Raw genomic sequence first — 12,502 nt, 5'->3', positions numbered from 1 at the left:
ATAAGGGTCATCTACTAATCATGACTAACCTCCATGCCAAATATGAAGACTGTGGGTCAAAGGAATCTTAAGTTATTGGGCGGACAAGCTTTTTGAAGTCAAGGCCCCTGTGACCTTTGACCTGGTGACCTCAAAGTCAAAAGGGGTCATCTACTAATCATGACTAACCTCAATGCCAAATATGAAGACTATGGGTCAAAGGAATCTTAAGTTATTGGGCGGACAAGCTTTTTGAAGTCAAGGCCCTGTGACCTTGACCTTTGACCTGATGACCTCAAAATCAATAGGGGTCATCTACAAATCATTGACTAACCTCCATGCCAAATATGAAGACTATGGGTCAAAGGAATCTTAAGTTATTGGGCTGACAAAGCTTTTTGAAGTCAAGGCCCCTGTGACCTTGACCTGATGACCTCAAAATCAATAGGGGTCATCTACTAATCATGACTTACCTCCATGCCAAATATGAAGACTATGGGTCAAAGGAATCTTGAGTTATTGGGCGGACAAGCTTTTTGAAGTCAAGGCCCCTGTGACTTTGACCTTTGACCTGGTGACCTCAAAATCAAAAGGGGTCATCTACTAATCATGACTAACCTCCATGCCAAATATGACGACTGTAGGTCAAAGGAATCTTAAGTTATTGGGCTGACAAGCTTTTTGAAGTCAAGGCCCCTGTGACCTTGACCTTTAACCTGGTGACCTCAAAATCAATAGGGGTCATCTACTAATCATGACTAACCTCCATGCCAAATATGAAGACTGTAGGTCAAAGGAATCTTAAGTTATTGGGCGGACAAGCTTTTTTAAGTCAAGGCCCCTGTGACCTTGACCTTTGACTTAGTGACCTCAAAATCAATAGGGGTCATCTACTAATCATGACTAACCTCCATGCCAAATTTGAAGACTAAGGGTCAGAGATATCTTAAGTTATTGGGCGGACAAGAAAAAACCGACGGATGGCCGGACGGACAAGCTGATTCCAGTATACCCCCTTTACAACTTTGTTGTGCGGGGGTATAATAAATAAAGCATGCCAAATCAGTCTTATTTACTCGGAGTCACTCTTTTTGACTCGGAGATTCACAGAGTCCTGCGGACTTAATTGTCACTCGTTATCGACGCGGAGTCATTCTTTGTGTACAAGAAATTTATAATTCACTCGTAGTCACGCTTTTTGTAATTACTCGTTACTCGCAGGAATTTGAACATTCCTCGTTATCTGTACTGTACATGAAACGGTATATTAATAACCGTAAACAAACATTTATGCATGTACAATTGTATCAACATGTATGGTAACCGATATATCAACTGGCAACAAACAATAGAAACACATTCTACCTCTTTTTGCTCTGTCTCAAGAACAGTAAATTTCCTTTTCATCTCTGTACGTTCTTTCTCAGCTTCTGACATCTGTGCTTCAAGTTCAGTTAATTTATTTTTCAGGTCCTCATATTCTTCTTCAGACTTAGTTGCAGCATTTTCTGTTGATTTCAAAACTTTTGACATTTCATCTTTGATTTGCCTCAGGATATCTTCAAAGTCTTCAGTAGTAATGATGAAGTCCTTTTTCTTCAGCTGATGAAAATAAATCAGTTAGGCCTATATTACATTTTATATCATAAAAAATGCAGCTATGTGATTTAAAATATTTACTCTTCTATACAACATATTATATACAAGGTAAGATTTCAAAATTATCTCAATTGGTTTTTATTTTAACTCTAATGCTTTTTCTGAGGGCTTCTAAAATCTTCTTTTAAGGCAGGATGTCTGGTATAGTCATTTGATTGCCAGAATTCTCTATTTTCTTCACATTTGTTTTTCTTACCTGTTACTAACAAGCTTAGATCCATATTTGTATTTGTAGGTATTTCATTTGATTTCATCAATATAAGTTAACTTAAGGCAGTTATTACTTAAATTTGACTTAAATGAAGTAACCACTTCGTGCACTTTTTTCTATTTAACTCTGTAAATTTAGTAAAATGTGCTTAATTCAAGTTATGATAATTTAACTCTTTAAAGGTTTCAAACTTATAATTAATTATGGTCACTTACATCTTGAAGTTTCCTGACAGCTTGTTGTGCATCTTGTTGATGTAAAAGTTCTTTACCATCTTGTAGAACAGCTATCATGTCATCAATATAACAATTAGCCTTGCTCTCCTCTAACTCCATATTGCTTGAGTGAAAAATTTCGTTTCGGTACTGCCGTACCTAATATACAGAAAACAAATAATACAACATTCACATAAATACAGTGTTCAGCAATGAGACTAAACACAATTCCTAAGTTGAGAATTAAAACTGTATTTTAAAGGAGTTACTTTAAAATACTTAACATAATAATCATTATCATTATTGTGTTTAAACCGCAGATTATATAAAAGCAAAGGGAATGGAAATGTCTTTTGATAAATCTTATAATTACTTTACTGAAGTAACAGTATTTACTTGTCGCATTTGCTTATAAAGCACAAATAATTACTTCTGTTCATTTTACAGTAAAGCTTAAAATACAAAAATTTGTTTGTTTCCCACCCATAAAAATTACAGCTAGCCAAAAAATTGTTAGCAAACAAAAAGTATTTGTAAATACAATTTATGCATAACAATTTTGAATCATTATTCATAATGTGGCAAACTGTTTCTCTGACAAAATAACTGCATTAACCTCATAGTCACCTTAGTGCAGTAATGGGTAAACTCCTATAAAAAATTCAATAAGAGTTTATAACCAACAAGATATGTTTGTAAAACATGTATGCCCCCTATTGACAGCCAATTAGTCATGTGATCAGGTTATTATGCATGACTTCTGACCCAGTGAACAAACAATTAATAAGGGTTATCTAGTATCTACTGTACATGACTAATCACAATGTAACAAGGTAATAATAATCATTGTGACCCCATAGGTTGTGTGCAGCAATTTAAGTTATTACAAATCTTACCAAATAATATATGCATAAATTTTGTGAATCATGCAGGCCTCATTAATGACAGCCAAGTTGTTACATAAGACCTTCAAATGTGTATACCAAAAGCATTTTTAGTTTAATATAAAAATATCAACCAAGTCAACTTGAGTTGTTGAGTTATTGGTCAGAAACCGTCATTAAGTACAAGGTCAAAATGACATTGACCCCTTGACTCCAAAATCAATAGGGGTCACCTACTGGTCATGACCAATCACCATACCAAGTTTGAAGTTCCTAGGCCTAAGCGTTCTTTAGTTATTGATTGGAAACCGTTTTTACCTACAAGGTCAATGTGATCTTGACCTTTGACCCCAAAATCAATAGGGGTCATCTGCTGGTCATGACCAATCACCATACCAAGTTTGAAGTTCCTAGGCCTAAGCGTGCTTTAGTTATTGATCGGAAACTGTTTTTACCTACAAGGTCAATGTGACCTTAACCTTTGACCCCTTGACCCCAAAATCAACAGGGGTCATCTACTGGTCATGACCAATCACCATACCAAGTTTGAAGTTCCTAGGCCTAAGGGTTCTTTAGTTATCACTCGGAAACCATTTGGTCTACGGACTGACGGACCGACAAATGCAAAGCAATATACCCCCTCTTCTTTGAAGTGGGGGCATAAAAACTACACTAAGCCTAAGGTAACAATGATCTCTTTTACTTTTATACGCAATTAACAGACAACATTTTAATCTTACAGTAAAGCCTAATATTCTACAAAATTTAAAATAAACATATAGTATACAAATGGAGTTACCTTTGAAAAAAGATTGTTTGGTCCTGTAACATTGCATCCAATATGGCTATGAAAGTACTTGTTATTTATGATAACATGAAGCAACCCAGTGCAATCAGTGTCGACTGCTGATGTCTTGTCCTTGTACCCAGGAGCATTTATAAAACATTTGCAAACCTCCCACGGTTCTGTCGACCACTGTTGGGCATCACTGTTTTTCCAAAAAGGTACTGGTGGCATTGATGCATGATACTGTATAATGCTGTCATAGATGGCACCACATACGTTGTTTGGACAGGGTCTCTAATTATTAGGAAAACAACAGTTACATTTATCTTGATTGAGGGGACATATCCCTTTTGAGACTCGGACATGATCTGGCTGGAGAGTTGTTATCTGACAGGTGCTGCATGGTATGTTTGGTTGAGGAGTCTTTGTTTGTTGTATTTTGTTTATAATATCGTTGTGCTGCTGTCTTCCTATGTCATCACAAAAATGGCGCAAGTCCCTCTTTAAGATAACCCAAGCCTAGGCCAGCCTTAACCCACTGCCGGTATTTGTTGTTCTTTAAATGTATCTCATGTGCCATCTTGATTTCTAAAACAAACAAAAAATTTATTTTTAGCTACAATTTGTGAAAATCCAAGGAAAACCATTATTATCTATGACTGATCACAAACACTTGTACATGTATGCCCTGAAAGCTGGCCCCAGTTAAGTGAACACAAACTTTGACAATGAAGGCATTGCTACTATCAATAGAGGGCCATATTGGCCCCAGATTGCTCATCTAAGTTTCACTGTTAGAAACGGTCATCACATTTTATACAGGAAGTAGATATTAATTGTTTCCCTTCATGAAGCAGCCAAAAATCAATTCCAAAACCATTTCTACATCTCAAAGTTAAGAACTTGGAAGACATGTATGTTAGAACGTCATCGTCTCGAGACGATTTGTGTGTCTTTTTTCTTTGGGAAAAAAAAGTCTGTCAAAAGTCTGTCAATCCCTGCGATTATTTTTACGGTGAGATTGTCACCCGGAAACGTCCCTGTTTACAGTTTTGACTTTCTGTTATCACCCGATCGGTGCAATTTCTGCTGCGGAAATATCGTCACCGTTGATCACTGTGAAATATTGCAGGGACACGCTCTCTTGGGTGACCAGTGATCAATTTATTACACGCCGGTAATTTTACTAAAATACATATGTACGTCTGAAAAAAATAACACACCCTGTTTTAAAAATTTTAAAACTTTAACAAAAATTCATCGCAGACCTGTCAATATTCAATTGTGCGAAAATACACGAAAACACTCGCCAACAAAGTAGCATCAATAAATAAATGAGATATAATGTTTCCAACTTAAATAACATACGCAAAATTTACACACATGATGACCTCTGACAATTGACTAGTCTGCTCTTCAAAAGAATCTGCCAATCTTTGATGTTGACACATGTGTATTCCCTACCAAAGAAGTGCCGACACTCAAATGACTTCCATCCATCTGATGAGCCCTAATTATCCCTAAAATTTCCACCAGGATCGATGATTAACTTCTACAATAACTTTTGATGGAATAGATGGTATTTTACACGTGTCAATGCTTTTTACGAACCGGTGCTGGAAATGGGAGGCCACAACTTGTATGCCTTGTTTATATTATATACATGTATATAGGGCCAAGGGGTGTCATCGATTCAATCGATATCGGTGTATCAACGATCTTTGTTATCCGATTCGATATCGATTCCATTTTTTAAATATCGGATATCAAATGCACATATATTTCTAGCTAAAGAGACTTCAGCGAACAGTTTTTATAGAACTGATAGACCTGTTTACTGTTGCAAAACGTCAAAATAAAAGCAACATATAAAGTTATGGAAGCCAGAAACAATTTTTTTTTTAAATGAAAACGGAAATCAATGCCAAAGTTACCTCCCAGTGTCTCTAACGAATGCTGCCTAATTTCGTTGTAATCTCGCATGTGTGCTAAGTGAATGTTAAGACCCCTCAATTCAGATTTCAAAAGGGAAAATGCCAAGAAAAATTTGTCAGTGTTAAACTTTAATAATTAATCAGGTTCTAAACACTATAATTTGCCAATTAAACCTGACTTAATTTGAACGGCAAGGACGGGATTTAGCATTATCAGTAACTATGTAATAGCAACAACAACAACTAAAGTAAAATGGAAAAGGCTTTAAACTTTCTAGTTACTAATCATTAGTTTTTATTTATAGCTATATGATAAAAAAAAGAAACAAATTGTTCAGTTTTTATAGTTAATCATTTTTGCACTTGTCTAAATATAACTGCTTTGTCAGAGTCCTTAGGAAACATTTAAAAACACTTGAAAGCTAAAATTTAGCCTGGCAATCGATATATCGCTGTATCGCCGATAATTCATTATCGATACAAAAATCCTTATCGATGACACCTCTACATGTATATAGATTTAATAAAATAAGGACAGATTTACCTATGCGCGTCTGTGGCACTTTTCAGAATGTCTGAATTTGGTCAGATTATGGACAAATTTTAGTTACATTATTGTTATATATTGGGTAAATTGAGGTCAGAAACTGGTTAGATTCAGGTCTGAAATAATTAAGGAACGGAATAATTGGTTTATAATTTCTACTTTCGTTTTCACCAAACACCTTTTGGTCATAGGAACTCTGGAACAGGACCGCATATTGCGGTCCATAAATCCGGATTCGTACCGGTGGCTTTACAAATTGTTTGTCCGACCTTTTAATATCTTTTCATATTATGCGAGCGGGTGGTCTTTAATTATCTAATCTCAATTTAATATGATCTGCAAATTTAAAAATCAGTGAAATTTACGGTATATTGAAAAAAGAAAAGGAGTGACATCCGCCATTTGCCGCAACGTTCGGTGTAAGTTATCCCCCTTGATACGCTTGATTTTTGTTTTAATTTTTCTAGTACTCTCTTTATGTCACTCAATACATGGAAACTTTCACATTTCCTAATAAGGAATACCAGATGAGTGCCTTAAATATTTATCTATGGATCATGTTTTAATATTCCTTTTTTTTCAGTTAGGCAAAATCTATTAGACCATATTACTAAAATGTCTGTTTTCTCCATGTAAACAAATCATAACACGAATACGCCCATTATAATGCCGACTATACATGTCAAACACTAGTGCATGTCAACACGTGTAACAATAAACCGTTACGATACCTGATAGTTGACAACGATAACGGGAACAAAATTCTGAAAAAATCAGTCTTTCCGAAAGACCGTCGGCCCTGACCGGTAAAAAATCAGAAGGTCCGATAAAAATATATGTTTTGACGGCCCGACGGTCCGGTAAAAATTAAGGATTTATAAAAACCTTACATTGAACATTTTGTAAAGGCCGATCATTTACCTACATTCAAAACAAATCAAAATGTTGTCATTACACAATATAAGCTCGTGCAATGCTTGTCAACTGTTATGCATTCTCATAATGCAAACTTTAATGTAACAACGTAAGATAAAAATATCCGACAACTAGTACAATTAAAAGTCAATAAGCGGCCGTGTAAATTACATAAGCGGCCCAGATGTGAAAGGTCAACCGCTATTAGTTTGTTTACACAGATGAAAGTGTCAGTGAATTAATTGGAACAATTTACGTCTTTAATCCACAGACTTAGAGAAATGTTAAATTACATGTGTGCTCAACTGGTGTTTAGCTTAGTCCTATAAATATGACGTCGCTTTGAGATATTTTTGCTTCTGGGCAAAGCAACGTCATAATTATCGAAATTGCTCAAAAACCCATAGCATGTTCCGCCAGAAAATCGGGCGGAACGAAAAACAATGAAGACAGCGTGTATTTACATAATTTTTTACCTATTTATGAACAAAACTAAAAAATAAATACCTTTAGTCAAAATAATTAAACTGTCACATCCGAAAAATCATGATTAAATCCTCTCATGTATTTCAATTCCTTTTACAGCCGATTAACAAATGGCGTCCGTAAAGTGCGCGAAATCTGATTGGCTAATTCAAATGCAAGCGTTTAACTGAGTCAGAACAATCTAACGGAATATTTTTTTTAACGAAATAATTGCCCATGCACCGTCAGTGTGTTCGAATATATTTTTTCGTTCAAAAATTTGGAATCAATCTGTAAAGCACCTTGCTTAACCAGTATGGCTGATAGACAAAAATAGATTGATGTTTATATTTTATTTTAAATTGATAAGTACATCGTTTGAAAGTTTTTGTGTATGATTGAGCATGAAATTGAAAGAAAATATTATAAGCTTTTGAATAAAGCTTGAAAGGCAAGACAATAGACATTTTTTTGAATTTTATATGATGCTATGCGTTTTTGAGCAATAACTATTAGACGTCAGGCTTGACCGACAAAAACTATAACAAGCCTGTAACGTTTAATATATTGGACTAGTGTTTAGCTATGAAAGATCGTCCAAGAAGTTGACAAAAATTAAACTATACTGTGAAGGTACCAAAATCATTGAACAATTAATCTATCAACTTCACTAAATTACCGATATATATAATTCTGTTTACATATGCCAGACTTTTGCTGAAATTTACCCTCTCATTTTGCTTGTATATAGTCTGTATGAAATTAAAGTTTAAATAGCAAAATCCATTGAATACATGTATAACAATATTTATGTTTACATTTTGATTGTGGTGAAAAAAGATAACTTCACTTGTTGATAATACAATTTTCTTTTTGTACACAAATTTTTTGACTGCTGACACTTATCAAATGACTCAAAATGCTATACCAATCAGGTTTTTTCCGGTCCAGTAAAATCATGTTTGGTCCAGTAAAAATTTTCAGTTTACAGGACCTACTGTCCAGTAAAACTCAGAAGTCTTTCGCATAGACTGAAAAATAGTAATCAAGTGTAGCCAAAGGGGGAAAACTCATGCCGAATGTTGCGGCAAATGGCGGATGTCACTCCTTGTCTTTTTTTTATAATACCGTAAAATTTCACCAGTTTTAAAAGTAACAGATTGGGTCCAAGTGATAATATATTGTTTGAGGCCATATGCTCGGATAATACTTAAGAGATATTTAGAGGTAGCGGAAACGTTTTTAAAAACCGTTACACGATCGAAAACACAGGGGGCCCACACAGTGTTTGGACGGTATATACTGCTTGATAGTGACCTTAAAATCAGATTTTAGTCATAACCTTATAATATGTATATAAATATAGACAAGGGGCATTACTCGCTAAATAGAGAATTTTCGATCACCCTCAAATTCATGCGAGATTTTCCACTAATTAAATAAAAAAATTCCAAAAACTATACTGCGTTGCATAGCTTATATAATCCACAATTGATAAACACTAAATCTATTCTGATTCCCTTAGCCCATTTTAAGAAATTTATTCAAAACCGTTCACTTCTGTCACAAAATTGCTTAGTCGTACGAGATGTCGCAACACCAAATTCCACGGGTAAAATATCAATTTTAAAAGGGGGAGGTACAAATAAACGCATGCAAACAATAACACAACATAGTTTCTATTACCTACCTGCGCAAATAGTCGTGAAGCGCTCTATATTCGTCTGTTTCGAACGAAATCTTCAAATCAGTGCAGAAATCTGCTTCGGCGAATACATGTTGGAAATTCTGGTCATGGTGTATGGAAACCTTTCATTGGTTGTCGTTATAAACAAAGTTCCTACCGAACCAATGAAAGGTCTCGATACACCAGCTGGTCACGTGACCGGGGTTTCCCCAAGATGTCTACGTCGAAGCAGATTTCTGCTCTGATTTGAAGATTTCGTTCGAAACAGACGAATATAGAGCGCTTCACGACTATTTGCGCAGGTAGGTTATAGAAACTATGTTGTGTTATTGTTTGCATGCGTTTATTTGTACCTCCCCATTTTAAAATTGATATTTTACCTGTGGAATTTGGTGTTGCGACATCTCGTACGACTAAGCAATTTTGTGACAGAAGTGAACAGTTTTGAATAAATTTCTTAAAATGGGCTAAGGGAATCAGAATAGATTTAGTGTTTATCAATTGTGGATTATATAAGCTATGCAACGCAGTATAGTTTTTGGAATTTTTTTATTTAATTAGTGGAAAATCTCGCATGAATTTGAGGGTGATCGAAAATTCTCTATTTAGCGAGTAATGCCCCTTGTCTATATTTATATACATATTATAAGGTTATGACTGAAATCTGATTTTAAGGTCACTATCAAGCAGTATATACCATCCAAACACTGTGTGGGCCCCCCTGTGATCGAAAATATGCGCCGCGATCTGCGTTCCTATGCTTTTGGTAAATTATCAAATCCTAATAAAATTAGTTTAATAATGTATTCCTCAAAATTATGATTTCAGATAAAAAAACATGATTTACAAATGCTTAATAAATGGATGTTACCTTTCCATTTGAAAACATCTATAATTATTAGCCTAATGTGGGAATTCCCCCAGTTTTTCATAAATCTACTTTCGTTTTTAATTGTTAACTTTTTGTAATTTGTGTTGGCACATTAGTTATTTCTGTTTCATGAAGTAATCATTTCGTTTCAGTATAAAATATGTAACATAACGGCTACAAGATTTAAAAGATACTTACATCAATTTCTTCAAATTTTAAGAAAAATCTTATCCGGGACTAACCTCCGCCATACTGATATTTTCTTCAATTTAACAGCGCATGCGCGATTCATAAAGGCCTCACAACACTAAATATTGTCCTCCACTTACCAGTACCTCTATGGCTATATAGATTTCTAATTTTCTAAATAATGAGGCAAAAATAGCATGAAAACTTTGGACTTTAAAAAATAATAGATTTTGTTTTGATTGTTTTTCTATATTAACTAAAAACTCAATGGTAAAAATGTATTATATAATGATTTACATAAAAGTATATATAGCGTTTCCGTTAATGTGTTCTTAATGCAAAAAAATTAAATTCAGTATGATAATGACCTCAGCATTTTGTTTTGGTTAAAAAATTACAATACGTATGTTACTTTGTTATAAAATAAATCTAATAAAAATGCGATACATTTGTTTGACCAGTTCCAGTGCAGTTTTTCAACGTTTGGTGTCTGCTTAGTGCTTACAAATTAACAAAAAGTTGGTTTAAAAAATGTACCTGCTAGCTAGTTGATATTTGATTCGACTTCAAGCCTAACAAGTATTAGGAAATATATTATCTTTTTCTAGTAAGAATACTGCTTGATTGAATCTGGTTAGTTTCACCAGTTCCGTAGCCTAATTAATTTGGCGTGAACGGTTTGACCCATTTTACAGACTTTTTTTTCTTACTGTCAAACCGTTACGCCTAATTTTAACTGTCATTTTTACGCACGGAAAATCTACCGGCAACACTATCGATAGTTTGGACTGATTTTTACTTCTTAAACCTGAAAGTAACTTCAATGTCCTCTGAAAATCAATAGAATATAAATTCTAGTACTAACTTCTCCTAGAAAAAATATTAGATTGTACCTGTCTTAATTGCGATTTATTTCAAATTTGTACTGTATACACTATCTCCGGCGGACATGTTATGACGTCATTGTAAAAAATCGATTCCGTGAAAGCTGGTAGTAGCAACCAGTGTGTCTAGCAGGTAAGTGTGGGTTACGCATGAAGATTAAACTTCAAAAAAAAATAATCGGGGAAATAAATCTATTCATTATTTTAAAATAAATTTGTGCATAATTAAATACTATTGAAAAGTATCAATGTGTTAAACCTAAAATACAAGGGTAGCAAATAGGCTCCGTATGGGTACTGTTGTTTAATATTTTTTAAATGTTTTAATACATGTACTCAACATTTATCAATAGATGTTTTTGCCTTCTTGTTTACTGCTAATGACTGCCGATAAAATACTGACTTCATTTATACATGCATATACAAATGACAATTAAGAATGTAAAAGAAATAAAGGAATTCTTTTTCACCTATTGCTGATATATATTATAATACCATATTAAACCTACTGATAAAGTTAAATGTCTTCTTGACATACTTTATTAATTTACTAAAAAAGGAACTTTATTGTGATCCAGCCATATGCTGTGTAACTATAAGGGAAGGGTCACATATTTAAATTGAAATAAATTTTAAGTATAGGATATTAAAAAAAATCATTGAGAAGATAAGAATTTTCAAATGAACAGATTAAGAGACTTATACATGTATGTCTTGTTGTTTTATACTGCTTTGGTGACACTTTTGTTTTTGTCCCTTGTTGTTTTCTCGTCTATGGTAAATATCTTCCCTTTGCCCCTAGTTTTATTTCTTTATTCCGCTCCCTCCCCCTTCCCCGAATTTCCCATCCCCTATCACTGTGCCAGTTTACTTAATAGTCCTATTAATCATTCATTTATTTATTTTCTTTGATTTTGATTTCCTTGTATGTTACCATTATTTCTTTATATTTATCATTTTATCATTTTAGTGATAAGCCAGACCGTGCCCTCTCTTGCGCCGTCCTGTTTTTGTTTAGGATCCTCCTGGGTTCCTTGCAAATGGTTCTTGTTCCTGGGTCGTGCGGGGGTTGCGTTCATTGAACGCGGCCTTTTCTTGTTCATCTTGTTTATCATATTTTATACTTGTATACCGAACCGAACCATAACAAACAGATAATGATTATCAATACAAGGTTCGACAAGCAAGCAAAGAAATGTAAAGAAAACAGAAAAAACTTATCCACATATCCGCCCTCAAAAAAAAAAAAAAAAAAAAAAAAAAAAAAAAACACAA

General features: G+C 34.2%; 1 protein-coding gene across 2 annotated transcripts; it reads right to left on the bottom strand.

Annotated features, from left to right (window-relative positions):
• Positions 1 to 375: 375 nt before the first annotated feature.
• Positions 376 to 10,450, bottom strand: LOC132723352 (uncharacterized). Of its 2 annotated transcripts, XM_060708049.1 has the most exons (5): positions 10,353 to 10,399; positions 5,104 to 5,255; positions 3,748 to 4,323; positions 2,065 to 2,223; positions 376 to 1,581 (listed from the first exon to the last, which is right to left on the bottom strand). In XM_060708049.1, the coding sequence occupies exons 3-5, from the start codon at positions 3,964 to 3,966 to the stop codon at positions 1,219 to 1,221; spliced, it is 741 nt and encodes a 246-aa protein (XP_060564032.1). In that variant the 5' UTR covers positions 3,967 to 4,323; positions 5,104 to 5,255; positions 10,353 to 10,399; the 3' UTR covers positions 376 to 1,218. The 2 variants fall into 2 exon arrangements, with proteins under 2 accessions (XP_060564032.1, XP_060564033.1); XM_060708050.1 differs by lacking the exon at positions 5,104 to 5,255 and having other exon boundaries at positions 10,353 to 10,450.
• Between the last annotated feature and the right edge of the window lie 2,052 nt (positions 10,451 to 12,502).

Source organism: Ruditapes philippinarum, unplaced genomic scaffold (assembly GCF_026571515.1).
Source record: "Ruditapes philippinarum isolate M1 unplaced genomic scaffold, ASM2657151v2 ctg5195_1_1_1_1, whole genome shotgun sequence".
Lineage (NCBI taxonomy): Eukaryota > Metazoa > Mollusca > Bivalvia > Venerida > Veneridae > Ruditapes > Ruditapes philippinarum.
The sequence above is the reverse complement of the archived record's forward strand: the minus strand, read 5'-3'. Positions and strand labels throughout refer to the sequence as shown.

Coding starts and splice junctions, on each gene's coding strand:
- LOC132723352 (XM_060708050.1), bottom strand. CDS start 3,966: ATGCCACCAGTACCTTTTTGGAAAAACAGTGATGCCCAACAGTGGTCG. Junction 2,224..3,747: donor CAAACAATCTTTTTTCAAAG/GTAACTCCATTT, acceptor TCTGTATATTAG/GTACGGCAGTACCGAAACGA. Junction 1,582..2,064: donor CTGTCAGGAAACTTCAAGAT/GTAAGTGACCAT, acceptor TATTTTCATCAG/CTGAAGAAAAAGGACTTCAT.